The 27,758-nt window shown below is 39.1% G+C and overlaps 1 protein-coding gene across 3 annotated transcripts; it reads right to left on the bottom strand.

The window, feature by feature from the left end:
* Positions 1-22: 22 nt before the first annotated feature.
* Positions 23-27,474, bottom strand: plekhg6 (pleckstrin homology domain containing, family G (with RhoGef domain) member 6). 3 transcript variants are annotated; one of them, XM_020928059.2, is made up of 15 exons: positions 27,179-27,474; positions 18,451-18,652; positions 17,704-17,832; positions 12,984-13,133; positions 11,707-11,802; positions 11,579-11,629; positions 9,426-9,575; positions 8,261-8,371; positions 4,546-4,695; positions 3,960-4,094; positions 3,746-3,865; positions 3,292-3,424; positions 3,015-3,130; positions 1,349-2,835; positions 23-1,087 (listed from the first exon to the last, which is right to left on the bottom strand). In XM_020928059.2, exons 1-15 carry the CDS (start codon positions 27,196-27,198, stop codon positions 907-909), a joined length of 3,231 nt encoding a protein of 1,076 aa, XP_020783718.2. In that variant the 5' UTR covers positions 27,199-27,474; the 3' UTR covers positions 23-906. The 3 variants fall into 3 exon arrangements, with proteins under 3 accessions (XP_020783718.2, XP_020783719.2, XP_055020302.1); XM_020928060.2 differs by having other exon boundaries at positions 12,993-13,133; XM_055164327.1 differs by having other exon boundaries at positions 12,984-13,130.
* Positions 27,475-27,758: the final 284 nt, after the last annotated feature.

The raw sequence follows: 27,758 nt of genomic DNA, 5'->3' as shown, positions 1-27,758 counted from the left end.
ACTCTATTGCACAATACAATGGATGGAGATGGTGTGAAATATAAATTAAATAGCTAAACATTTGTAATTCTTTAAAATACTGACATGTCCAAATTGTATATTTTATTAAAAATATATATATTTTACAGATTTTTTTTTTTACAGTACACAGTTATTTTACAATTATTTTACAAAACTGCTGATAAGTCAGATACTGTATTTCATGTTTACAATAAGTGTTGATCTGTACTTTATTTTAGTAGCATTGAGGGCAGAGAATCAAAAGTGTCTTTGGGCAAAATGGAGTTCCAAATAAATACGCAGATGAAAGCTTCTGTTGAGCTATGTTCAAAGTAAAATATGCCTAAACTATTCACTATGATTTCTGAGTTATTGATCAAAAGTCCCATGTCCTGGCATATAGTTCTTATGCCAGGACATGGGACTAGCTTCTGGATAAATACAGACAATATAAAAACCAGGTGCTCTTGAAAGACTAAAGATGTACTATTTAAAAAGACACAAAAATAACCCTCTATATAAATATATAGATGAAGCAGGATGGATTATAGCCACCTCATATATACATTACATGAAGGGTGATTTAGTTTTTTTAAATAGTAGATATTTACCTGAATATCACTGACTCCCTTTTGATTCTCAGCCCGCATGTCTTATTTCTGGTCCATGGTTAAAGTCAAGGTTAACTCTATTGTCTGTGGGGAAAATGTGACGCATTTGACCCATCCTTCAATCCTATCAGGAGCAGTGGGCGACTGCAGAGAAGCACCGAGGGATCAACATGGGCTGGGTAACACTTTCTGTGTGAAACCGCACACAGAAAGGTACCGTCCAGTTCGGGAAGTGAACCTGGGACCTTCTGGTTATGAGGTGCGAGTGCTAGCTGTACTATAGGGTTGGCAGTAGTTAGACTTGACTGCACTCTCCTTCTTCATGTTCGGACAGTTCCTGCAGGTCACAGCAGGTCAGAGACTTGCTGATGCCCTCGAGTAGACCCTCTCCTCCAGGCTGTAGATGATCCATCACCTCCTCATCGTCAAAGCACCAGCCGGGCCAGTCCACGTTCACTCCGTCTGAGAACATCGCACTGGAACAAATGGACAAATGACCAGACTTTAACTTTTTTTTTTTTTTTTTACCATTACCGATCCAGCTAGGTTTAAATTATGTAGTCATCTAAATGAAAAGGTTTGGAAAGTTGCTAATAAATCTTTCAGCAGTTGGTTGTTTTTTTTTACAATAAAAAAGAAGCAATTTGTTAATAATATTTAATTTTACATAGATGAGATGATTAGACAATTTGTATAGTGTATAGTCTCTCCATCATCAAGTCCCTCCTGACACTGACCTGTTCCTGTGGTCATCGTCGTCCCCGTCCACCAGCTGCTCTCTCCAGCCCTGACTCACACTCAGGACCCTGTGCCTCAGCAGCTCCACCTCCTCCTCCCACTCGCTCTCTTTCTCCGCCTCACTGGGGGAGGGAGAGGGGGTGGAGGAGACGGAGGGAGAGTGGGGAAACCCTGGCCTTAACAGGCCATAAGAGTCCCGCCTCACAGTCTCCTTGCCCCGCTCTTTGGCCCGGTCCAGCAGCCCCTGCAGAGGAGAGGGAGGGGGCAGGGTCATGCTGCCTGAGGACCTCTGGAGGCTCCTCTCCGGGAGGACAATGTTGGGGATGGAGGCACTGCGCTGAGTCTTGGTCTTGGGTCTTTTGTTGTCCTGTTTGAGCTCTGGGAGCTCAGGCTCAGAGTAGGCCTCAGGGTTGTTCACCATGGTCCAGAACATGCCCTGGTTTGGCTTCAGGGAGTTCACAGTGAGTACTCGGTAAGTGCTCTTCTCAGAGGGAAGTGAGTTTCTCTTTGCTGGGATACTGCTGTCTGAGTCTGAGGAAGAATTGGACACAGACCAGCTGTTTGCCGCCCTCTGCAGGGGGGGCTTGGCTGTGTGGCTAGGGCCCTGGGTGCTCTGGGGCCTCCTCCTCCTCACACCAGGTGACCGCAGGCCATTGGGGAAGCCCTTGGCCTCTGAGGGCTCTGTACTCTCTGACTGACTGTTTCTGCCAGTGCCCTGAACCACAAGCACAGGGTCTGAGGGCCTCCTTTTGGATAAGACCTCACTTGACCGCCTCCAAGTCATTGCTGAGTCATCCAGATGCCCTCTCAGCAGCAGGTTATGCGGTCTTGTGTTGTGAGTTTGTATTTTGTTAAAGAGGAAATGTTGCTCCAGATCAGGGGCGGACTGCACTTTTTTTCCTTTCATGCCAGAAGTCTCAGCTCCACATGAAGACTCCTGCAGGCGGTTCTCGCTGTTCACTCTAAACTTTGGACTTCTCACTTCCATTTCAATAAACTCGTAGCCTGGAAACACCGGATGCCGAGCGGGGAGCGTCCTACGAGCTGATTTCCTTTGAGGGGGGGGGTGAGGGCGTTGGACCTGCCAGAAAGGCATACTGCGGTCCCCAGGCTCATCTGATTGAGGAGACTGGACACCATTCACTGCCTGAGGAGACTGCAGACCATTCACCACCTGAGGTTCCTGAGGCGCCTGTGGGTCCTGTGGGTCCTGTGGGGCCTGTGGGGCCTGTGGGGCCTGTGGGGCCTGTGGGGCCTGTGGGGCCTGTGGGCCATTCACTGTCTGGGTCGAGTGGGGGCCACTCACTGGTTTAGGCTCAGTTATTTCCTGATTGTCCTCAAAGGCCTTGTCTTCAGATGGAGTGGTGGGCAGAGCCTCTGTCTCTGGTTCATCACTGACTTCGCTCAGAGACTTAGACGCCTGTAGCAGCCTCCACTTCTCCATCTGTCTGCTTCGCTCTTTGTGCCGTATGTCCTTCAGAGTTTCCTAATAAAGACACATGAGTTAAGCTGATGATGCAGATTCAAACAGAGCACAGAGTGTGGTGTACCTTTGCCTGGGGGGTGTGGTTACCTTTGCCTGGGGGCGTGGCTTACTTTTACCTGGGGGTGTGGCTTAAATTTACCTGGGCGTGTGGCTTATCGTTACCTGGGGGCGTGGCTTACCTTTGCCTGTTGGATGGTGGAGACCCAGGTGGAGCAGCTGTGGGCAGTGCCTGTCAAAAAGATGTAGACGTTCATGACACTGAGCAGCTCCCCAACCTCCACCAGGACAAAGGAGCCTACACAAAAGAGACAAATGGTGAGTCAGGCATCTGTAATACTGACACTGAAAATAAGGAATATTAGTTTAAATTAATATTTGATTTGTTTTGAGTAGTTCCTGTCAGAAATACTTTGAGACAAGTGAAACGTAGTATTCATCATCAGTATCTGGACTCACAGCCGTCTTTGAGAGCGAAGCAGTGGGTTCTGTCCAGGGCCAGAGGAGGGCGGATCACCTTCAGACGCTCCCCTTTCTTCTGGACTTTAGTCATGAGCAGCACATCAGAAAACAGAAGAGCCACAACCTCCATCTGAAACATTGGAGAGAAGTTTACATAAGGCGTTCTGTCTACTCAGTGGAAATATCTATAAGTATAATGGCTTCTTTTGAGTAGAGATGACAGGTTTACTTTAAATAGAATAAAATCAAATATAATATATTTTAAACAGTTTTTCTTAGTTCAAATAACTGAAATAAAAACTTTAAAACTATTGTACAACCCAAATGTAAATGTGAAATAATCAAACATATTTAAACACAAGGCAACTATTCTATTCTCTCCACATCATTTTAAAGCATATTCATTTTTCAGTGCACAAAGATGTTTTTTTTTAAGGTGTGTGTTTCTTACTTTACTGTCCTTCCGGCCCCTGATCTTGAGGTTCTCCTCCAGCAGCAGTCTCCTGATCACCTCTGGACCCACTCCACTGACGGGACACGTCAGGTCAAACGTGCTCACCTCACGCACGCGCTGAATACAGGAAAACACAGGAAACATTCACTGTCACAACAAAATCTATGGACAGTTGTGCTGCATTTGTTAAACCCTAAAGAACTTTTTTTACCCTGTCGATTTCTTCATTAATTCCCTCCACTTCGTAGCCCTCCACCCGCTCAGCAGAGATGGACAGAGCCAGCTCCTCATCTTTAAACCTCATGTAGTCGTTGATACTTTCCAGAAAACGCATCACAGTCGACAACTGGAAGCACAAAGTCAGGATGAGTCAAGTTATATGAACAGAAAATGATTTAATGTCAAAATCGGAATTGTTTCTGGCTATGGAAATCCATGTGCTGCCACAAAGCACCAGGGGGACTAAAATGCTTGACATCCAAACTGGTGTTAGGACATTGATCAGGTACAGTATATGAGAATGTTATTTTGTTGTCATTTTAGCTCCATAAACAATGTCACCAGAGTGTGGGGCATTCACTACTGACAGATTAAAAACAGATGTAGTCTGGAACCAAAATGACACATTATCCTGGTGCATGGGGTTGAATACTTAAAGGGAACAGGCCTCAGGTCTCAGGTCCTTATCATGTGAGAAATACAAATGCTGAGGAAAACACTTAAAAACTCATCAGGGATGGTTGAAATAAAATGATGAGAAGTCAAACGTGATAGAGAGATGTCCTGTCCCTCCTCACCATGGCTCTGAGCGCCTGCTGGACATTGGGGTGGGACGTGTTCTTGAGCACTGCTCCGAGCAGAAGGGGGTACTTTGTGATCCTCTGGTGAGGTTTGGCCTGCATGTCTCCCAGACGCATCCGCTCGCCCTGAGGGTGGGTCTCTATCCACTAAACACAACACAGCACAGTTAGAAACACTGTTAGGCACATTGTAATAAACATGCACACAGGATATTTAAGGTTTGAGATAAGAACTCCACTCCACACACACGTTTAACATTGATTAAAATCAGAAATCATGTATTCATTTTTGACATTAAAATTTTTAAATGTGTCTTTGTAATAAAACCTTTCTGGCATGTGTTTTAAGTACAGATAACTATCAACGATTATTATAGGCCCTATATTACGCAAAAAATGACGCTTGTGAGCTTCAAGCCATTTTAGAATGTTGGTACCTCATCAAAAACATGTCTGGGGTTATGAGTTGTGTTTTGTTTCATTCACACATGTGTGGAGATGCAGACAGTTTAATAATAAAAGATTACTTAAAGCTCAAAATGCACAGTTCCACCTTGTGATGAAGCAGTAGAACTGTCATGAAGCAATAGTTTTCAAGTTAACAACTACCTTTTTACAACAAAACAAAACTCCAAGTATGTTTTTGATGAGGAAACAACATTATAACATAGATCAGAAAATAGCATAATATAGACCCTTTAAAATAGTTAACGACTGCAGACAAGTTACAAGTTAATTATTCTGATCAATTATTGTAACCCTATTTAGTAGCTAAACGCTGTAGCAACAGTCCAATTCCAGCTTTGACCTGCGCATGCTGCTGTTGTGTCCTTGGGCAAGTTGTCTGAGCATAGAGGCTTAAAATTATGTTTCTCATTCCCAAGCGTATAAATAAATAATAACAAATGTGAAAGTCCAAGTGTTCTTTGGGGAGACGCAGATTCCTAGCTCCCTGGCCGGTGGTTAGAGGGGAGAGAGTTCAGCATCCTAACAGCCTGGTGGATGAAGCTGTGAGTGAGTCTAGTGCTGCGGGAATGGAGGCTCCTGTACCTCCTCCTGAAGGGCACGAGGCTGAACAGATTATGTGCGGGGCGACTTGCTTTGCGGGTGAGGCAGGTGGAGTATATGTGGGTGAGGCAAGTGGAGTATATGTGGGTGAGGCAGGTGGAGTTTGTGGGTGTGGCAGGTGGAGTATATGTGGGTGAGGCAGGTGGAGTTTGTGGGTGTGGCAGGTGGAGTATATGTGGGTGAGGCAGGTGGAGTATATGCAGGTGAGGCAGGTGAAGTATATGTGGGTGAGGCAGGTGGTGTATATTTCTTGCAAGGAGAGGAGAGCTTTGTGTTGATTTTTTTGTATGAAAAGTGCTCTATAAATAAAGTTTGATTGATTGATTGAGTGGTGCATCAATGATCTTCCTGGCTGTGTTGACTGTGTGGGGCTGCAGGGCTCTCCTGTCGTGATCAGTGCAGATTCCCCCCACACAGTGATGCAGCTGGAAAGGATGCTCTGAATGGTTTGTCTGTAGAATGTGGTCATGATGTTTTCAACACTTGGTTAAGATGTTTTCAACATTTCCTGTTGCTACTTTAAGACTGACGTCATCTACTTTCTCTGGGAGTGTGAAACTGAAACCACTGCTCTGTTAGAGGCTCTGTTTCTCAGCTTGGACTTGATCTGAATTTATTTGAACACAGTCTGACTTGGTTGAAACTGCAGCAGATGAGCTGGTTTAAGTGCTTAAACGAGTCTCTAACACATAAAATTACACCTAGCTCTTCAGTTTTCCATTTAGTCACCCTCACCTTTTTTTCGACCATGAATGTTTTCAGACTACTGGTTGTTGCTAATGTGTGCATTGTGTCACCATGGTAATTGCTGAACATTCCGCTAAGATACATGTAGAACACCCCCCAGTGTGATGCAACTGCAAAGAATCAATTTTCATGACCCCTACACCCACGCAATTTTAGTTGGAAAAAGTTAAATAAGCACAATATTCATTTCTTTGTTCCATATTTACACAGAAAACTCAGCGTGTCGGGTTTCTGAATGACACTGCAGTAATATTTGCCACAGTATCTATACTCTCTGAAGTTAAGAGCATTTATGTGAAACAGAATCATTTATAGAAAATGTAGATGTCATAAGAAGATGGTCGTCAGGAAGTGACTGCAGAGAGTCGCCCACACGGGGCATAAAAACAACCCCATGATGTTATTACTATTAAAGTACAAGTATCAAAAGTATATCAAAATAATATAAAGTGTATGCATCTTAACTGTCAAAACATTCAGGCTTTCAGAAATATTTGTGTGCACAGGATAGTAATCCGTGCATATGCGGCTGTAGTTGAGCATAAAATAAATATTCATAAACTCTTGAATGAGTCCAGTTGTACATAAAATGTAATGTGTGTATTTTATCCATCAGAATACGAACTGAACCATTACAACTTCAAGAATTACAATCATGAAATGAAAATTTACGATTACGCTTTCTTCAGTATGAATATGAATTCACAAACTACGTCATTAATACGTCATCACTTCACAGGGATTATTTATTGAGCAGAAGAAACATCGATCTAGATGCCGCACTTTTGCGCCGCACACGGACTGAACCAGGACTGAACCAGGACGGAACCAGGACAGAACCAGGACTGATCCCAGGACTGAACCAGGACTGAACTGTAAAGTCGCGTCTGTGAATTCGTATTCGTACAACACATTTTATGTACGACTGGACTCATTTGGGAATATACAAATATTTATTTTATGCTCAACTACAGCCGAATATGCATGGACTTCTATATTAAGCACACAAATATTTCTGAAAGCTTTCTTTACTCCATAAAATAGATTGGAATGACTTGATAAACATAATGTACTCTGTCATACAGGGTTGTCAAAAATAACAAAAATCAAAAATTTCAAAAATCAAAAATTTATCAGAATGAAAAGCAATCTTATGTTTTTGGCCCCTTATTTTTTTTAAGGTTAATTTGCAAAGTTTCACTATTTTGTGCAAGTTTATGGGGGCTTACAAGGAAAAAACAAAAAAAAGTATATTCAACATTTTTGGCAGTTTTTGCTAATGTGTGCATTGTGTCACCATATTAGCTGTTGAACATTCCACTAATAGAGATACATGTAGAACACCCCCAGCGTGGTGCCACTGAAAAGTATCACCGCAAAGTGTTTTCAGGGCCCATACACCCACTTAGTTTTAGTTGGAAAAAGTAAAAGAAGCACAATATTAATTTCTTTGTTCCGTATTTACACAGAAAAATCTACGTGTCAGGTTTCTGAATGACACTGCAGTAATATCTGCCATGGAATCGCCACTCTCTGAAAATATTAATATTTTAATATAATAATAATATTTTCTCTGGATCCTTAACAATCGGTATTGGCATCAGTCAATCTCTAGTATTGATACTGCAAAAAATGACATTAACAGAGAAAAAAGAGCTTTCCTGAACAGTTTTAGTATGATTTTGAGAATTATCAGAATGAATACAAGACCCTATGCTATGATAAGAAAGCACTATTATTTTATATTGAAAATTACATACTGTTACAAAAAAATCTTCATTGTGGTATAGTAATTGGTATCGAGCATTGAGTGAATTCTTTAGTACTGAAATTGAGTTTGAATATTTAGTATTGTGACAACAGTGTGACAGGATAGAGTATAGGATAGGGTGGATACCTGAACATAAGTGTGGAACTGCGGGTTGCTTTCCTGAAGTCGACGTGCAAACTCCTGAGTGCTCTCCTCTTCCCAACAGTAGTGCTTGTACGAAGAGAAACGCTTCCGAAACTGCAGAGAAAAAAAAAACAAATTATAAAGTGATCAACTAGTCTGGAAAAAGTCTTGTGAAAAAGTATGTATTTTTATTTGTATGTCTTTATTACGCTACAGAAGCAATTTTTTATATATTTATTTATTTCATTATATATAAGACATCAACAGAGTGATGAAGTTAAACAGAAGCAGAAAGAAAAGAAAAAGGAAAGCATTCTTGTGTTCTTGGCCCCTTATTGTTTTTTTAAGGTTAATTTGCAATGCTTCACTAATTTTTGCAAATTTGTGGAAGTTTACAAGGAAAAAAACAACACAGAGGACAGAGAGGCAGTGCAGATTTCTGCAGAATTAACAAGCGAAGCATCAAACTTGTATATATTTCAGGTATAAGAAATAATATATTTTGTTCTGAATAACAGAAAAACTTTCGTGAGGAGATGTCATCCACTTTTGAGAGACACGTGATACAAATTACCGGCTGTAGTTGGGTCGTCTCAAGTTTGGACAGAGGATTTTCATGTTCTACGTTCTACGATTCCAGACTCTTCTGGATTCAAACAGAATGTAGAAAGGATTGGATTATTAGAGAAATGCTAAATAGTTCCAAAGGCTTGAATAATGTGTGTTTTAGAAATAGCCAAATGGAAAATAATAATTATTATTCAATTATAAAACATTTTATTTATACTGTACCTTACATTTTCAGTGTGCAATAGTAGATATTAAATCAGAGTTAAAAACAATTGCACATTTAGAAGATCATAAGAAATACAGAATACAGAAAATATTCAAATGGTAATAAAAAGCACTAGTACCATCAGTCTGTCTCAGGGCAGCTGTGGCTACAGTAGTAGCTTACCACCGCTGAGTGTGGAAAGAATAAATAATGTTCTGTAAATAACTTGGGTGTCTTGAAAGGCGCTATATAAATGCAATGATTAATTAATAATAATTAATAGTAGGCCTTTTGGAAGAAAAGGAAAAGGGGGAGAATAACTAGCAGAATAATACATACTACAAATAAAGAATACATGTGAATACTAACTACAGAACCTAATACAATATTCACCTGCAGACAGCCAGCCTCTAACCGCATGGGGTCAAAGGGCGCACCTGTCCTCCGCACTTCCTGTACCATGGGGTACAGGACTTCCTGCCAGAACAGCTGATGAGCGCTGATGATGGACGGCAGGTTTGAGAAGAGGAGCTGAGGGGTCACCTAGGCAACAGGAAACAACAGAAATATGATCAAAACATGTCTGCACTGCAGTTTCCATTGAAGCAGTGGAAAAATGCTACAGTTTCCACCTGCTGTTCTGCTTTAAACACTGAACGGATGTTGTTGTACGAGTCAGTAATATGAGAATTAAGATGGTTTGCTTGCAGAGGAGAGACATAATAGACTATTTTAGTTGCGGTTTTGAAATTAAACATGCAGTATGCAACTTTTTATAGTTATTTTGGAAATGTTTGCTTTGCATGGAATGTTCCACAGTATGACATTAAAACAATTTATCTTCCATTTACTGCAGATGTTTTTATTGGTAAAGTAATATCATGAAAAACTACTATTATTATTGTATCCTCTACTGCATTTCATTACAAGCAAAGCAAAACTGGAGTATGTCACTAACTGGAGCTACTCAGGACCTCATGTGTTTTGGCTGTAGAATAATAATTTATAATAATTAAAAGACATGAATACACATTTAACATGCATTTCAAAAATAAGGTCTGATTAAAGGTTATAATTTAGTTTTATTTTTTGGTCAATATCGTCCATCTCTTATCAATTACAGTGCATAAAAGTTGATACATCTGATATAAAACAATTAAGGCTGAGTGACCTGGAGGAAAAAAACATCATATTGACTTAAATATTGCAACTTCCATTTCATTTTAATTTGTGATTTCTGTTTGTAAATCAAGATGAGTTCACAGAGCATACTGTTACACATCCGGGACTTTAAGATCTGAAAGAAGACAGAAATATAAACTGCTAAAGTAATACAAGAATCCCATGCATTTCAGAACATGTTTGCAGAGATCTTAACGACAGAAACTAACAGAAAACCAGGCCAACAAATCTGTAAATTTCACCGTATAATTCTAACCTGTCCTCCAGCTCAGTCTAAACTTTCGGTATTTTAGACTGTTGTGATGTGAACTCAGCCTACTGCAGTTTATCTTGCGGTCCTATTGGCCTTATTCAGCCCTGACCCACTTTTATCTCTAAATGTTGCCAAACTGCACTTCGTTGTGGCGGCACGTCCGGTTAAGGGGGAGCCCGATTATTTATATAGAGAACTGATAATATAAAATAGATTGATTTGTGTAAAATGTTCAGTGTTCGTGTGCACCAACAAGTCAAAACTGAACTGACTCACTGGGTGGTTCTAAAGCGGCTTCGCAGGCTGCAAGAACTAAGGTCTAAACCAGGTCTAAACTAGGTCTAAACCAGGTCTGAACTAGGTCTAAACTAGGTCTAAACCAGGTCTAAACCAGGTCTAAACTAGGTCTAAACCAGGTCTGAACCAGGCTTAACCAGGTCTAAACTAGGTCTAAACCAGGTCTAAACTAGGTCTAAAACAGGTCTGAACCAGGCTTAACCAGGTCTAACCCAGGACTAAACCAGATCTAAACCAGAACGAAACCAGAACTAAACCAGGTCTGAACCAGGACAAAACCACGTCTAAACCAGGACTAACCAGGTCTGAACCAGGTCTGAACCAGGTCTGAACCAGGTCTAACCAGGTATGAAAAAGGGACTAAACCAGGACTAAACCAGGACTAAGCCAGCTCTAAACCAGAACTAAACCAGGTCTAAACCAAGTCTAAACCAGGTCTAAACCAGGTCTAAACCAGGACTAAACCAGGTCTAAATCAGGACTGAACCAGTACTGAACCAGAACTAAACCAGGTCTAAACAAATAATAAACCAGGTCTAAACCAGGACTAAATCTGGACTAAACGATATCTAAACCAGGTCTAAACCAGGACTGAACCAGGTCTGAACCAGGTCTAAACCAGGTCTAAACAAATAATAAACCAGGTCTAAACCAGGTCTAAACCAGGGTGGTTTTAAAGCAGCTTAATAGAATGCTAGAACTTATTTGCTGAATAGAGTGGCAGCCACATGCAAAATAATTTGACCCAAATTTCGAAGGCGGCACCCACAGAAACTTCCGGCATAAGGTGACTTGTAATATGCACAAAATTTACCTCTAAGAGAAATCCTTGTTTCTGCAGGTGTAGAAGAGACTCCAGAACCAGCTGTGGGGTCAACATGAACAGGTCAGAGGAGCAACTAAACTAAACACACTGCAATGTAAATATAAAAGAGTCCTTACGTCTCTGATCACCAGGAGTTTGTTTATGTAGATGAGCTCTGTGGACACAAACTCCCACAATGCATCCTGTTGGTTCCTCTGCATCTTTGTCATCAGCTAAACAAAAGATAAAGCGCGTAATTGAGATAGATTGGCATAAAAATATTCTACAAATCATTGCTTTTATAAATGATTAATTTGCTCATTTAAATAATACAGAATAAAAAAATGCTACATAAATACAGTGGTACAAAGTAAAACGTAAGAAGCACAGCTGAAGTAAAATCTCTCTTTGGCAGTGATGAGAGTCACAAATATAAAAGTACTAACCAGAAGTAAGTCAGGGGTGAGAAAGGTCAAAGCCAGAACAAAACCAATACTCAAAATGATTAAACCAGATCTAAACCAGGTCTAAACCAAATCTAAATGAGGTCTAAACCAGGTCCAAACCAGTTCTAAACGAGTTCTAAGTGAGTTCTAAACCAGGTCTAAATCAAATCTAAAACAAGGTCTAAACCAGTTTTAAACCAGGTCTAAAGCAGCTTTAAACTAGGTCTAAACCATGTCTAAATGCGGTTTACACCAGGCCTAAACCAGGTCTAAACCAAATCTAAATGAGGTCTAAACTAGTTCCAAACCAGGTCTAAAGTAGTTCTGAACCATGTCTAAACCAAATCTAAATGAGGTCTGAACCAGGACTAAACCAAATCTAAAGGAGGTCTTAACTAGGTCTAAACTAGTTCGGAACCATGTCTAAACCAAATCTAAATGAGGTCTAAAGCTGGTCTAAACCAGGTCTAAACCAGATCTAAATCAGTTTGAAATTAGGTCTAAAATAGATCTAGAGCGAGAGTAAGCAAAGCTATGAAAAGAACCACTACTAAACCATGTCAAAGCCAGGACTAAACCATGTCTAAACCAGGACTAAACCAGGACTAAACCAGGACTAAACCATGTCTAAACCAGGACTAAACCAGGACTAAACCAGGACTAAACCATGTCTAAACCAGGACTAAACCAGGACTAAACCAGGACTAAACCATAAGCACTGTACAACATTTAAGGTATCTGTATTTTCCTTTTACATCACTCCATTTGAGAGCAGTTATCTGTTTTTCTCCTCTGACTCGACAAAAAAAGTGAAGTAAAAGGCCAAGGGATAATTTTTTAGCACATATACAAACAAAAATAACCACTGTTCATAGATTATTCAGTTGCTGATTTGGTAGTTTTTTGTTTACTAAGATTTCCTTTTAGTAATTCTCCCAAATCTGTTTGAAATACTTTGTTCCTCTTACTGAGCTTACTGAGTGTGAGCGCACGATGTCGGTCCAGTTACTCTCCAGAGACGTGCCCTGGTTTTCCTCGGCCCATCTCCACCTCAGGCTCACGGGGACGGTGAACGCCTCCAGGTTGTGCTTCAGCAGATCCAGCTGACCGGGCACCTGCTGCACAAATGTTACAAACTCAATTATTCTCAACATTTTTGGTCAGGTAGTGGCTCAGGTGGTAGAGATTCTTGCCCACACACTCAAAGGTTAGTGGTTCTACGCTCACCAGATTTAAATGTGATGTGTGTGAAAACGAACAATATGAGACAAGATTGGATCCACAAGAACAATACGAAGGTTTTGATTTAATTTATAGGGCATAAATAAGTTCACAATTAGGCCTTACAATTGTTAATTTATTGCTATTTAAAAGGTGCACTGTGTAACTTTTTGGTCACCTTCTTGTTTCTATGGGTAAGTCATCAGTCGGCTTTGAATGTTCCACAGTATGGCATTAAACTAATTACATTTATTCAGTTACAGGTGTTTATATAGCTCAAAAATACCTAGAAAAACAGGCATTCTGACTGACTGGAAAATAGAAAGGTTTAATGCCATACTACGAAACATTTCAGACTAGGGCTGAACGATCTTAGCCTGATTCATCAGCCGGTTTTACTTCGTAGAAACCGTCTGACCTCGCAGCGTTAGGATTCGTTCGCTCAACGGTAGGCGGGTAATTATCTTATTTGGTTGTGACATATGTAATGCGCTGCTAACAGGGCTAACTGGTATATTAAGCTTTTCCCAAATCCCATAGGAAGAAGAGCAATAATGTCTTTCCCCTTGATAAAATTCACCAAACATTCTCTTTGTTCTGGTTTAAAATCCTCGATCTCAGGAATCGTTGCCAACACAGAATATATGGCTCATTACTGATTGGCTGGTGCCCGAACTCGCACTTCCAAGGTTCTTGCAAACCATCTAGTGTATTCCGATTCCTGACCTAGTCGCTGGAGACAAATGAAATGGAGCGGAGGCACTAGGTGGCACCAGCCTGGCTAGAATGATCTATCATTTTGGACCGAAAAATCGCAATCTCAGACAACACGATTTTTGGAGCGTCAAAGCTGCTTTTTTTGCAGTGCTCCTAACTGACCCAGGTTTTGTTTCATAAACTCTTTCACACATGTGCACATCATCAACATCCTCTGTCACAGAAACAACACACATATTCCACTGAGTCGTGACCTTTAGTCCAACAGAAGCTGATCGCATCAGTGCTCAAGGAAAGATCTGTTTTTTCAGCGCTTAGTTTATGCAAATGAGCCATGCAGTTTTAAGTTTGTTTCTGTAAAACTTAAACAAATGTGACAAAGCTGCAGTAAACACATTTTAATTTTATATGTTGTAAAGTTTAGTTTATTTATGCGGATTTGCAATAGTAATAATAATGATAATGTTAATATAAAAATGTTAATGATTAATCAAAGACCTGTTTTAGTCCTGATTTAGCCCTGATTCAGTCCTGGTTTATTCCTGGTTTAGTCCTGGTTCAGTCCTGGTTCAGTCCTGTTTTAGTCCTGTTTTAGTCCTGTTTTAGTCCTGGTTCAGTCCTGGTTCAGTCCTGGTGTAGTCCTGGTTTAGTCCTGGTTTAGACCTGGTTTAGACCTGGTTTAGACCTGGTTTAGACCCGTTTTAGACCTGGTTCAGTCCTGGTTCAGTCCAGCATCACAGTTTAAGTCACAGAAACAGGAAACTGCCGTTATCCGTTTACTCAATTTTTCATTTAAACACAAAATCGAAAACTGAAAAACCGAATCATTATCTGTTTTTTTCTTTTGGTTTTGGAGACAAATCATTTTTTTAATTTTAAATTTTCTTATTTTTGGTTTTATTTTGAAAAACGAATGAACAAATGATATGATACAGCTCAAAATCTAAAGTTATTCAGCAAAGGTTCAGTTCTGTTCTGTGAATGTGACTTTTTGAAATGAATATCAACTTTCAGTGCTAGTTTTCGTCTCGATAAGTATCAGATTTTCAATATTTTTGCCGCTCTAGTCCAAAGTAAGGAGAATATGTGTTTGCAAACTCATAATCGTACTAAAGTTTTGAATCCCATGTGTGTTGAGACAAGATGCGACCTGAAATCCAGTGGTACGAGGTTCATTCACAAAACAAACTAATACTAAGTCTGAAACAATGGCTTTGTGGGGGAGTGTTCACCGATAAACCGAAAAGTATTTGTTGTGCCCTGAGGCGAGAAATGTCAACCGTTTTGGAGTCGAGAAGTGATGCCAGAAGTTTGTGCACACGTGTGGAGAACAATTTTCCAGGAGTTTACATTTTAAGCTTGAACAAAAAGGTTAAATTGCCGGTGATTTTTGTCTCTTTTCAAAGTCATAGTTTGAAAAAATAGTGTAACAATGACGGAATTAAACGTGTATTGTGTAACTTTTCTGGTGATTTTCTCCATGGAGATGTTGTTTCTTTGTTTGAAATGGAGCTGAGTGATTTTAAGAAAAAAACTGAATTGTGATTTTTTCTGGCAGATATTGAGATTTCGGTTTCATCTATGATTTTTTTTCAGATCAAGTTTCAGTGCACAAGAACATCTGCAAATATCATAGAAACTAATATCAGACCAGAGTCCTGCACCGGGTCGGACTGAACCAGGACTGAACCAGGACTGAACCAAGACTGAACCAGGACTGAACCAGGACTAAAACAGGACTTGATCAGGACTGAGACCAGGACCAGACCGGGAGTGAACCTGAACTGAACTAGGACTAAACCAGGTCTGAACCAGGTCTAAACCAGAACTGAACCAGGTCTAAACCAGGACTGAACCAGGACTAAACCAGAACTGAACCAGTATTGAACTAAGACTAAACCAGGTCTAAACCAGGACTGAACCAGGACTAAACCAGGAACTGATCCATGACTAAACCAGGTCTAAAACAGGACTATATCAGGACTATACCAGAACTGAACCAGGACTGAATTAGGTCTAAACCAGGTCTAAACCAGAACTGAACCAGGAATAAATCAGGTCTAAACCAGAACTAAACCAGGACTAAACTGGTCAGTCCTGGTCTCAGTCCCAGTGTAAGACCCGGTCTGGTCCCGGTCTGGTCCTGCTCTGGTCCTGGTCTCAGTCCAGGTCTGGTCCCGGTCTCAGTCCTGATCACCCGACGGTCTACGCGGGCAGACCTCCGGACCCGTTCTGACACTCAGTCCTGGTTTAGTCCTGGTTCAGTCCGTATGTGGTGCAAAAGTCTGAAAAACTGAAAAACCAAATCATGATCCCTTTTTTCATTTTGATTTTGGAGACAAATAATACTTTTTTTTTTTTTTTTTCTTATTTTTGGTTTTATTTTGAAAAACAAATGAACTAATGACACACGGATTCACCACAACAAGTTTAAGAGCCCAGAGACTTGTAAACGCCCCTGGACCATTACGGCACCGACCTGGACGACTGAAGGATTACACAAATATAACACCACATGGAAATATAAAAGAAAACACTCTGATTTAATGTTGAAAATCACATTCTACTGTCTAAAGAAAGAGTGTTTTTATTATGATTGAAGTATCTGAAAGAGCGTTTGTGTTATGATTGAGGTATCTGTGAGTTTAGTATTGAAAACGAGTCTGACGTTTTTCTATTATGACAACACGACTCTGAACCACAGAGAAAAACTGACACAAAAGGAAAATTAGTTGATCTAGTGAAGCATAAAGTTTGGCAGAGGTTTGAGTGGCACCTCTGAACATGTTTGAATCTGCAAGAGCGCGCTGGCACGTACAAGAGGAGGAGGGACCAAAACCAGGATTAAAACAGGACTAAACCACATCTAAACTAGGTATAAACCAAGACTAAACCAGATCTAAACCAGGACTAAACTAGTCTAGTCTAAAGCAAGACTAAACCAGGTCTAAACAACATCTAAAGCAGGACTAAATCAGAACTAAACTAGGTAGAAACCACGTCGAAACCAGGACTAAACCAGGACTAAATCAGGACTAAACCAAGACTAAACCAGGACTAAATCAGGACTAAACTAGGTCTAACCAGGGCTAAAGCAGGACTAAAGCAGGACTAAACCAAGACAAAACCAGGACTAAATCAGGACTAAGTCAGGTCTAAACCACAACCAAACAAGGACTAAGTCTAAAGTGGGACTAAACCAGGTCAAAACCAGGAATAGACAAGGATGACTGAAGCAGGTCTAAACCAGGACTAAAGCAGGTCTAAACCAAGACTAAACCAGGTCTAAACCAAGACCAAACAAAGACCAAACCAGGACTACACCAGGTCTAAACGAGGTCTAAATCAGGAATAAACAAGAACTAAGCCAGATAGGTCTAAACTAGGTCTAAAGCAGGACTAAACGAAGACTAAGCAAGGTGTAAACAGGACCAAACATAGACCAAACAAGGACTAAACCAGGTCTAAACCAGGACTAAACAAGGATTAAGCCAGGTCTAAAGAAGGTCTAGACCAGGACTAAACCAGGTTTAAACCAGGTCTGAACAAGGCCTAAACCAGGTCTAAAGCAGGATTAAACCAGGTCTAAACGTGACTAAATCAGACGAAGTGATGAGAAAGGACAAAGCTAGAACAGAATCATGAGTAAACCAAGTCTAAACTATGACTAAACTAAAGTCTAAATCAGCAGGAGGGGCAGAAAAACGGGCAGGTGGGGCAGACGGAGGAGCAGGTGGGGCAGGGCAGTACCTCTGGAGTCTGGTTCTTGTCAGACTGATTAAACAGCACTTGTCTGAGAGCGGCTCTGGGTTTGGCCGCTGCAGACGTCCCTTTGCTGATGGTGGAAAAGTCCGTCACCACCTTCTGCTTCGTCCGCCTCTGGAAAAACAAAACAAGAACACGTCTGGTTACATAATAAACGCCTCAGGACTCTGGGCTGAGTTTATCCCAATCAGAATGTTGATTTTATTTTATTTTTTGTAAATGTAAATGTAATGATTTATATTATAATAACAAAACTTTTAACAATCGAGTCAAAAATTTTATTCATAACACAATTTTTTTCCCTTTTTAAGTAGTTACTAAGCCTGAATCTTTCTTAATAAACTATTTGATCATTATTAATTAAGTCTTTATTCATGCTTTATTAAGGTTAATTAATGTGTAGTTATTATAAAGAGGTACCAAGAAATCAAGTAAACAGAAAATAGCCAAAACATAAATCTAAAAAAAACAAAATAACTGCGTGTTAGTGATCCATACGTTTATATTAACTTTATATGAACTTTTCTGGCTTTACAGGTCAGATCTGTGGAGAAGCAAGCTCACTTACAGTACAAATGCAAGGTATTTCTTTATGCAAGAACATAGAGAGGTTTAATGTCATACTGTGGAACTTTGAGATGAATGATTAATACAGTGGTTTTGTGGTTTCCGTCTCTAACAGACATTGAACTTTTGTGCATTTTCAGTTTGTTTTTCTGTTTTGACACGTGCCTGGTAGCTGTAGAACTTCTTGTGGCTCTCTGCTGACCCCCGGTGGTGCAGAGTGGGTTCTACAGTGGCGGGGGACACATCGCCGGGGGTCTCTCTCGCTTCACCGTCCCTCTGCTTCTCGCCCTCCGCAGTCCACGGATCCGCCCCGTTGTCCAGAGCAGAGCCGTTCACCGCTCCATTCAGGTGAGGAGCCCTGGGGAGGCTGGAGGAAGAGAAAGTAACAGGGTAGTAACCATGGAGATCTCAAACCAGGTCTAAACACGGCCCAAACCATGTCCAAACAAGGTCTAAACCCGGTCTGAACTAGGTCTAAACCAGGTCTAAACCAGGTTCAAACAAGATCGAAACCAGGTCTAAAGTAAGTCTAAATCAGGTCTAAATCAGGTCTAAACCGGGTCTAAAGTAAGTCTAAACCAGATCTAAATCAGGTCTAAACCAGGTCTAAATCAGGTCTAAACCAGGTCTAAAGTAAGTCTAAACCAAGTCTAAACCAGGTCTAAACCAGGTCTAAATCAGGTCTAAATCAGGTCTAAACCGGGTCTAAAGTAAGTCTAAACCAGATCTAAATCAAGTCTAAACCAGGTCTAAACCAGGTCTAAAGAAGAAGGACTAAACTGGGTCCAAACCAGGTCTAAATCAGGTCTAAACCAGGTCTATACTAGAACTAAACCAGCTCTAAACCAGGTCCAAACCAGATCTTAAGCAAGTTCAAACCAGGTCTAAAACAGGATTAAACCAGGTCTAAACAAGAACTAAACAAGGTGTAAACACGAACTAAACAAGGACTAAACCAGGCCTAAAAGAGGCTTCAAACCAGATCTAAACCTGGTCCAAACAAGGACCAAATGAGTTCTGAATCATGACCATTAGGACTAAAACATGTATAAATCAGACCTGAACAAAAGGTAAGAAGTAAGTCAGCACTTAATAAGGTCTAAACCAGGACTAAACCTGGATTTAACCAGAACTAAACCACGTCTAAACTGGGTCTAAAGAAGGACTATACCAGGTCTTAACCAGGTTTAACCTAGATCTGAACTTTGACTGAACCAAGTCTGGACCATGTTGAAATCAGATGGACTAAATAAATCATTTTTAAACCACGTCCAAAACAGGAACCTGGGCGAGGAGATGGTGTAAACCAGAACTAAAACCATTTAACAAGGTCTCTAAAGTGGAGAATTAAAGCATGTCTAAACCAAGACTAAACCAGGTCTTAGTCCAGTCTAAACCAGGACTAAATAAGGATTACTTAAGCATGCGGCAAAAAAAAGTTAGACTAAACCAGGACCAAACCAGGACAATGAATAACAGCAGGATCGGCATCAGTATTTAAGACATTCTGTATGGCTCCAGGTCATAGGGTACAAAAAACAAGATTAAATCATACAATAGAGGTATTTTATTGATTAAAGTATTAGAATAAAACCAGTCTATAGCTTTAGAAGATGAATGCAGAACCACAGTGCAGTGAAAAGCACGTCCTCTATCTGTGCCAGCGGTTTTCACATTGTTTGACTTGTGAGCTCAAAGTGAAGGTGTGTCTGAGGCTATGCCAAGTGTTTGCTCAGGACTTTTAATGGGACATGTTTTATCTCAGACCTGTTTCTTTTGAAGCAACAGGCTCAGTGTAAGAAATGGACATTGGACTATATTTAGATGTGCTGTAGGGTTCTCAAAACTATTAAAAATCAGAAACTAATCGATACTGAAACTAGTATCGAAACTAGATATTCACGTGAGCAGGTATTGATACTAAAATATCACGTTCACAGGACAGAAATGAAACTCCTAAAAAGCTTTAGTTTGATCTAGAGCTGTATCAGAATAAATATAAGAGCATATAGACCAGTAATGGACCACTAAGGAACCGGCCTGGACCACTGAGAAAATACTACAATTTAGTCTAAATATTCTTTAGTATCAAAATCAGATTTGAAATTTTAGTATCTTGAAATTTCATAAACCAGGTCCAAACCAGGTCTAAATCAGGTCTAAATCAGGTCTAAACAAAATCTAAACAAGGTCTAAACAAAACCTAAACCAGGTCTAAAAGAGGTCTAAACCAGGTCTAAACAAAACCTAAACCAGGTCTAAAACAGGTCTAAACCAGGTCTAAACAAAATCTAAACCAGGTCTAAACAAAATCTAAACAAGGTCTAAACCAGTTCTAAACCAGGTCTAAATCAGGTCTAAACTAGGTCCAAACAAGGTCTAAATCAGGTCTAAACCAGGTCTAAATAAGGTCTAAATAAGGGCTAAACCAAGTCTAAACCAGGTCTAAAACAGGTTTAAACCGGGTCACTCATTTACAGGACAGAAATTAAATTAAATTAAAGAAAATACTATAATTTAGTCTAAATATTCTTCAGTATCAAAATCAGGTTTGAAATTTTTAGTATTCTGAAATATCATAAACAAGGTCCAAACCACGTCTAATTCTAAACCAGGTCTAAACCAGGTCTACACCAGGTCTAAATAAAATCTAAACCAGGTCTAAACCAAGTCTAAACAAGGTCTAAACCAGTTCTAAACCAGGTCTAAAACAGGTTTAAACCAGGTTTAAACCAGGTCACTCATTCACAGGAGAGAAATTAACCTCCTGAAAAGCTTTAGAATGATCTTGAGCTGTATCAGAACAAATATAAGAGCACATAGACTAGTAACTGCTCATGGACCACTAAGGAACCGACCTGGACCACTGAGGGATCACACAGATATAAGGCCACATGGTGATATAAAAGAAAATACTATAATTTAGTCTAAATATTCTTTAGTATCAAAATCAGGTTTGAAATTTTAGTATTTTGAAATTTCATAAACAAGGTCCAAACCAGGTCTAAATCAGGTCTAAAACAGGTTTAAACCAGGTCTAAATCAGGTATAAACAAAATCTAAACAAAGTCTAAACAAAACCTAAACCAGGTCCAACCCAGGTCTAAACCAGGTCTAAATGAGGTCTAAACCAGGTCTAAACAAAATCTAAACCAGTTCTAAATCAAGCCTAAAATGGGTCTAAAACAGGTCTAAACCAGGTCCAAACCAGGTCTAAACCAGGTCTAAATCAGGTCTAAACCAGGTCTAAACTAAATCTAAACCAGATCTAAACAAAATCTAAACAAGGTCTAAACCAGGTCTAAACCAGGTCTAAATCAGGTCTAAATCAGGTCTAAACCAGGTCTAAACAAAATCTAAACCAGGTCTAAACAAAATCTAAACCAGGTCTAAATCAGGTCTAAACTAGGTCTAAACCAGATCTAAATAAGGTCTAAATTAGGTTTAAACCAGGTCACTCATTTACAGGACAGAAATTAACCTTTCCTGAAAAGCTTTAGAATGATCTTGAGCTGTATCAGAACAAATATAAGAGCACATAGACTAGTAAACACCCATGGACCACTAAGGAACTGACCTGGACCACTGAGGGATCACACAGATATAAGGCCACATGGTGATATAAAAGAAAATACTATAATTTAGTCTAAATATTCTTTAGTAACAAAATCAGGTTTGAAATTTTAGTATTTTGAAATTTCATAAACAAAGTCCAAACCAGGTCTAAATCAGGTCTTAACAAAATCTAAACAAAGTCTAAACAAAACCTAAACCAGGTCCAACCCAGGTCTAAACCAGGTCTAAATGAGGTCTAAACCAGGTCTAAATGAGGTCTAAACTAAATCTAAACCAGATTTAAACAAAATCTAAACAAGGTCTAAACCAGTTCTAAATCAGGTCTAAAACGGGTCTAAATCAGGTCTAAACCAGGTCCAAACAACGTCTAAACCAGGTCTAAATCAGGTCTAAACTAAATCTAAACCAGATTTAAACAAAATCTAAACAAGGTCTAAACCAGGTCTAAACCAGGTCTAAACCAGGTCTAAATCAGGTCTAAACCAGGTCTAAACAAAATCTAAACCAGGTCTAAACCAAATCTAAACAAGGTCTAAACTAGTTCTAAACTAGTTCTAAACCAGTTCTAAACCAGGTCTAAACCAGGTCATTCATTCACAGGACAGAAATTAACCTCCTGAAAAGCTTTAGTTTGATCTTGAGCTGTATCAGAACAGGTATAAGAGCACATAGACTAGTAACTGCTCATGGACCATTAAGGAACTGACCTGGACCACTGAAGGATCACACAAATATAAGACCACATAGTAATATAAAAGAAATTAGTCTAAATTTTCGTTAGTATCAAAATCGGGTTTGAAATTTTAGTATCAACCCTCCTTTATTGAAATTTAATAGTCAAAATGATTGTGAATGATAATATTACAATATTTATTAAAATTACAGAGAGTTTTAAAATACTATGGCTTATTATAATGTTAATATTAACTATTATATTGTACTTTGTTATAAGTGAAAATAATGATGCATAAGTAGCTTTTCTCAGCACAGTCTGGTGGTGTTTTGGCGATTATTTTGTTGAACTCTATACCAAAATATACCCTTTTTACAGCTAAAAATGGGAACTATCTCTAACACTAAACAAAAGGATGGACAAAAGTTTATCATGTTTTAAATCAGGAAACTAGCTTTATTGTTAAAGACAATGTGTTCCTGGTTTCTCTAATACAATGAACAGCAGGCCACCGTGAGATAAGATAAAGCACACATCAATACAACATTTAAGGAACTGTATGTAGGTTTTACTTTTTAATCTTTACAAAAACTAAATAAAAATGTCTTGAAATCAATACTATCTCTCAATCCGTGCAATATAACACTTAACTTTTTCCCTCCAGAGTTTGAACTCAGCTCCAAACCAAATGTTTTTACTGGCAGATTGTCTCAAGACGTTTTGATTCAAACCCCGACTACATCATTGGTGATTTGACGATTAGACAGTTTCACGGTCTCTCGATTTTTCCCAGCCCTAACTTTTACTTTAACAACTGTAAGGCTGATTTATAAGTTAGATTATTAGTTAGTTATAAAACCACTGGACATGATGAGCAAGTCGTTGATGCTATAATTTTTGTTTTGGTTCTCAAGACGTCTATCCAATCACAAAGCAGAATAAGCACCAGTTTCAACGCCCAAATCCAGTTAGTTTAAACCTAAAATGACTTTGAATGATCTGATCTGAATCATCACTAAATGCCTGAACCTGCAGAGAATCATTAATCAGTGCATATACTCAGAAATTGGTAAATCTAGTTTGTTTCTTCTGGCTGCAGGTTAAAGCTCCTGCAAAGTTCAGTGATGTAAGAGCACAGGGTACATGCAGTTCCATTCACTATCAACAAGGATGAAGATACGTAATACACTTAAGAAGAAGAAGAGAAGAGGAGGGGGGTAATTATTTGTACTTGGGCAGATCTTGGATTTCTCTGCTGAACATTTTTAAACAGGAGTGCGTCTCTTGTTTCTGTTTGTTGGGTTCCAGGCATGTCTAGTAGCATAAATACTCTTCTAATGAACTCAGTCTGTTTACATGGATACTAGAAATCTGATCATTATCTGAAAAGTCATGTATCGCATTACATCTGATGTGAGTGATCAAATTTATTTCTGTTCACTGTTCACACTGTGCAGGTTTTGACAAGCACAATTATGCAAAAAAGGCAAACTAATGTGGCAAGACTAAAATAAAAGAGCAGGCGTTAAAGCTGTACATTTTATGTTAAAGTTCACTGTCATTTGTCTTCCACATACAACTTTTACTTTACTCTACAAATCCATTGTTGTACTGACACGTGTGACTAAGTGTTTTTAATCATCAGGTTTATTTTATTAAACACACACCACTAAGGATGTTACGATACCTAAATCTCTCTGTACGAGATTATCACGATATGCATCTCACGGTACGATATTTATTGCGATAATTTGGAGAGACTAAAATAATTGTAGATAGGACGCTTTTTTGCTTTTAAAACACCTTGAGAAAATGTTGAAAAGAATTATTTCCATCAAAATCCCAAGAATTCAAGTAAAAAACATATTTCTTCATGTTGTCTGCGCTGAAATGAATCATGGGATATGTAGTTCCCTATGTTTATAAGCCGTTGCTGCTGTAAAACAATGCATTTAAGCAAAGGAACTTGTAATTCGATATTTTGTGAAAGTCCACGATATTATTGTGAGACTTTTGACAATAAGATATCATGAAATTTTGGTTATTGTTACATCCTTACACAAAACGTCTAATTATTGAGTTATCTGACTATTGTAGTAATCAGATTTTAACTGGCCATGTAAATGTATCTACTGTGTAGCTACCTATGTAAGTTTTTATCTCATTAAGTTATGTATATTGTATTACACAAACTTAGAAAATACTAATAACCCATTTGTTTTTGCAGCACCTTTTCAGATACAGTAGTCATCACTTGAACTGCCAAAATTTGAGGTCCATTTACACACACTCTAATCATTAAGCCGCTGCTGCCTTTGTTTACACATAAAATCACACCAAAGATCTGTACAAAGACTGAATAAACATTTCCTTGAGGAGCTACTTCCCTATCCACTAAAGAGACCTCACCATTTCGATACATACAGATCTAAGTCAGGTTGTCCTGCGTCACATTTAACATCTTCTTCTTCTGCTTTTGCTTTAACGCACACGTGAATGTATACTTTGGGCCAATACATATTATAATAATCTCAAGGAAAGTGAAAAATCATCAGCCGTACAGTAAGTCAATGAAGAACAGATAATACAACTTGGTGTTATTTTTTTGATCATAATCTGATTTCTGTTTCAGTAACGATGAGAAAAGAATCAACACGGAAGAAAATGTGTAGGCTAGATGTAGCTGATAAGAGTTGTAGTATTTCTTTTTTTTTTTTTTATAAAGTTATTCCTTCATCACAAACATACCTGGAGTTGTGTTTTGTTTCAGTACTTCTCTGAAACAGAAAACACTCCTGGAATTGCCCATTTTTACTGAACTAAATGTAAAGGGAACTTGAAAACAATTACTACATGACAGAGGTGAGGACTTACAAGTTGTGAACTGAGACTCGGGTCAAACTTAAACCTCCATTTTTAGGACCTGAGACTTGACTTGATATAATGAAGTAAGACTTGTGACTCGACTTGGACTTGAAGGTCACTGAGTTGGGACTTGACTCGGACTTGAGGCTTGTGACTTGAGAAGACTTGAGAAGCACTTTTAAATCTGAATTGTTTCTATTTTGACCGTAATGATTCACTCTAAAATCTTGTCAAGACATTTAAAATGGAAAAAAATACATTTCTACAACACTTATATACTCTATACATACTCACATATAAATAAACTATGATTATTTTAAGTACAAGTTAATTTAAAATTCAAATAAACTGCAAAAATCTAAGCTATATTTCGCACTTTGGTTTAAAGACTTGAAATGACTTGAAGCTCAAAGCAGACGACTTGGACTTGACTTGGACTTATGCGCCAGTGATTCGAGACTTGACTTGGACTTGCATGTATTAGGACTTGGGACTTGACTCGGACTTGAGGTTAAAGACTTGAGACTTGCAAAACAACGACTTGGTCCCACCTCTGCTACATGATACCACGAGGTCGAACAGAGCATTTTGAGTTTTGGAGATGTAGACGGATTAAAAACAAAGGATTACTCAAGCACGTGTTAATGAAACTAAACACAACTCTAGGTTTTTGTTTGTTTTTTGAAGAGGTACCAGCATTATAACATGACTTAAAGCTCACAAGAGTCAGTTTTGTGCAATAAATACTTTACGCATCATTATAACTACGGTCTACGGTTTGAAACATAAAGTTTTGTGACACATACTGGGTCAAAATGCCAAACATTATTCAAAAACACCCTAACTAAGCCCACTTCATGTTTCCTACAGCCCCCCATCTGAAAGCAGCGCCTCTGTACAGGATCGGAGAGTTTCACATGTTTAAATCTCTGTTCCACATCCTTCACCTGACATCACCTGACAGACAGCGGCCTCTCACACATGTAGATAAGTAAAGTTACACCAAGAATGCGGCGCTTTTCTCAGGGAGCTTCTCTGTCTCAATGAAAATATCTGCTCAAAATGGTCGACATTCAGGAACAATAGGAAAATAAAAATGTTGTGCGTTAAAAGATTAAGTGTTCAACTTCCCATTGTCAACAGTGAGACAGCAGACTTCAAAGCACTGGTGCAATGGTTTTCAGCACAGGCAGCAATGTTTACATGTCCTTTCACTTGCAATAATCCAACTATATATACTTACTGAAAAAAAATGTATCTAGCTAATGATTTTATGAAATTTTGTGTTTAAAAAAGGTACGGTTAAATGTCTTTAATAGGCTAAATCAATCACTGCTTCAACATAAACTACTTCTCATGGCAAAAGAAAGTAATATTTCTTTAACTGTGTACATATAAAATTGTATTAATCAATCTAGAAGTATTTTCATAAGCAATAAAACATGCAGTAGCATAATCATTAAAATAATCATTACTTTTTTAGAATAATTTGGAAATTAATTTGGCCTAAATACAATTGTTACGTTAGTCTAAAAGTCCTGTCACTAACACTAAAACTATATTAAAATAAGATAATGATTTTAGGAGCGTTTTTAAATGAAAAACTAAGCTTAGATTGGTTTTGTCTTGTCAATCAATCAGTGCTTTAAAACGTAAACAGAAGAGAATTTACGCGTGGGGACGTCACTTTTTGCACAGGGAGTCAACAAAACCAGCTTTAATTCTCTAGTAATTTCACTCTTACTTTCATCAAACCTATTAAAAAAAAAAGTCTCTTACCTGTTCTTGTTTGGATCCATTTTGTTTCACTCGATCATCTTTGGTTTCTCTTCTGGTCCAGCTCCTGCTCCAGCCTGGCGCGTCGCTCTCGGTGCCCGGGTGGCTGCGCTCGGTACCGCCCTCTCCGCGCTTTCACCTGCGCCCTGCCCACTCCTCTCAACCCGCCCGACAGGAACAACCGGATCCGGCTTCAAATCAGTGCGTACCGCCGGGGAAAGAGCCGCAGCGTGGTTGGATAATGCGTTGTTAGTTAAATGCTTAGAGGTGCGAGAGGTGCTGACAGATTTCTCGCCTGCTTTCTTTCCAGTTCGTCATTACTCAGGATTATTATTGATTAGGCAAACAGGAAAAAGTGGCCCAGGTTACCCAGTTGCCCAGAGGTGCTTTTGAATGGCGTTCAAAAATAGACTACTCAGCAAATATTGTTTCAAAGTGAAGTGGTTTTCAGATTTACATAACCTGGTCCCATTCTTAAACAGGAAGTAGAAGGTTTTGGAGATTTTTTTTAGTCCTATTTGTGTCTAAATAGGAAGAAATGGGGTTCCCAGTTTACAAGAGAAGGAAGAGGTGGATTGAATGA

Source organism: Boleophthalmus pectinirostris, unplaced genomic scaffold (assembly GCF_026225935.1).
Source record: "Boleophthalmus pectinirostris isolate CB_2022bp ecotype Guang Dong unplaced genomic scaffold, ASM2622593v1 HiC_scaffold_6, whole genome shotgun sequence".
Taxonomy (NCBI): Eukaryota; Metazoa; Chordata; class Actinopteri; order Gobiiformes; family Gobiidae; genus Boleophthalmus; species Boleophthalmus pectinirostris.
This window is presented reverse-complemented; position numbering and strand designations above follow the sequence as displayed.

What these genes read in the sequence shown, in the direction of transcription:
- plekhg6 (XM_020928059.2), bottom strand. Translation starts at nt 27,198, where the DNA reads ATGGATCCAAACAAGAACAG. An exon ending in AACAAGGATTTCTCTTAGAG is followed by an intron (nt 9,576 to 11,578) that starts GTAAATTTTGTG and finishes CCTGTTGCCTAG; the next exon opens with GTGACCCCTCAGCTCCTCTT. An exon ending in AGTTCCACACTTATGTTCAG is followed by an intron (nt 4,696 to 8,260) that starts GTATCCACCCTA and finishes TGTTGTGTTTAG; the next exon opens with TGGATAGAGACCCACCCTCA.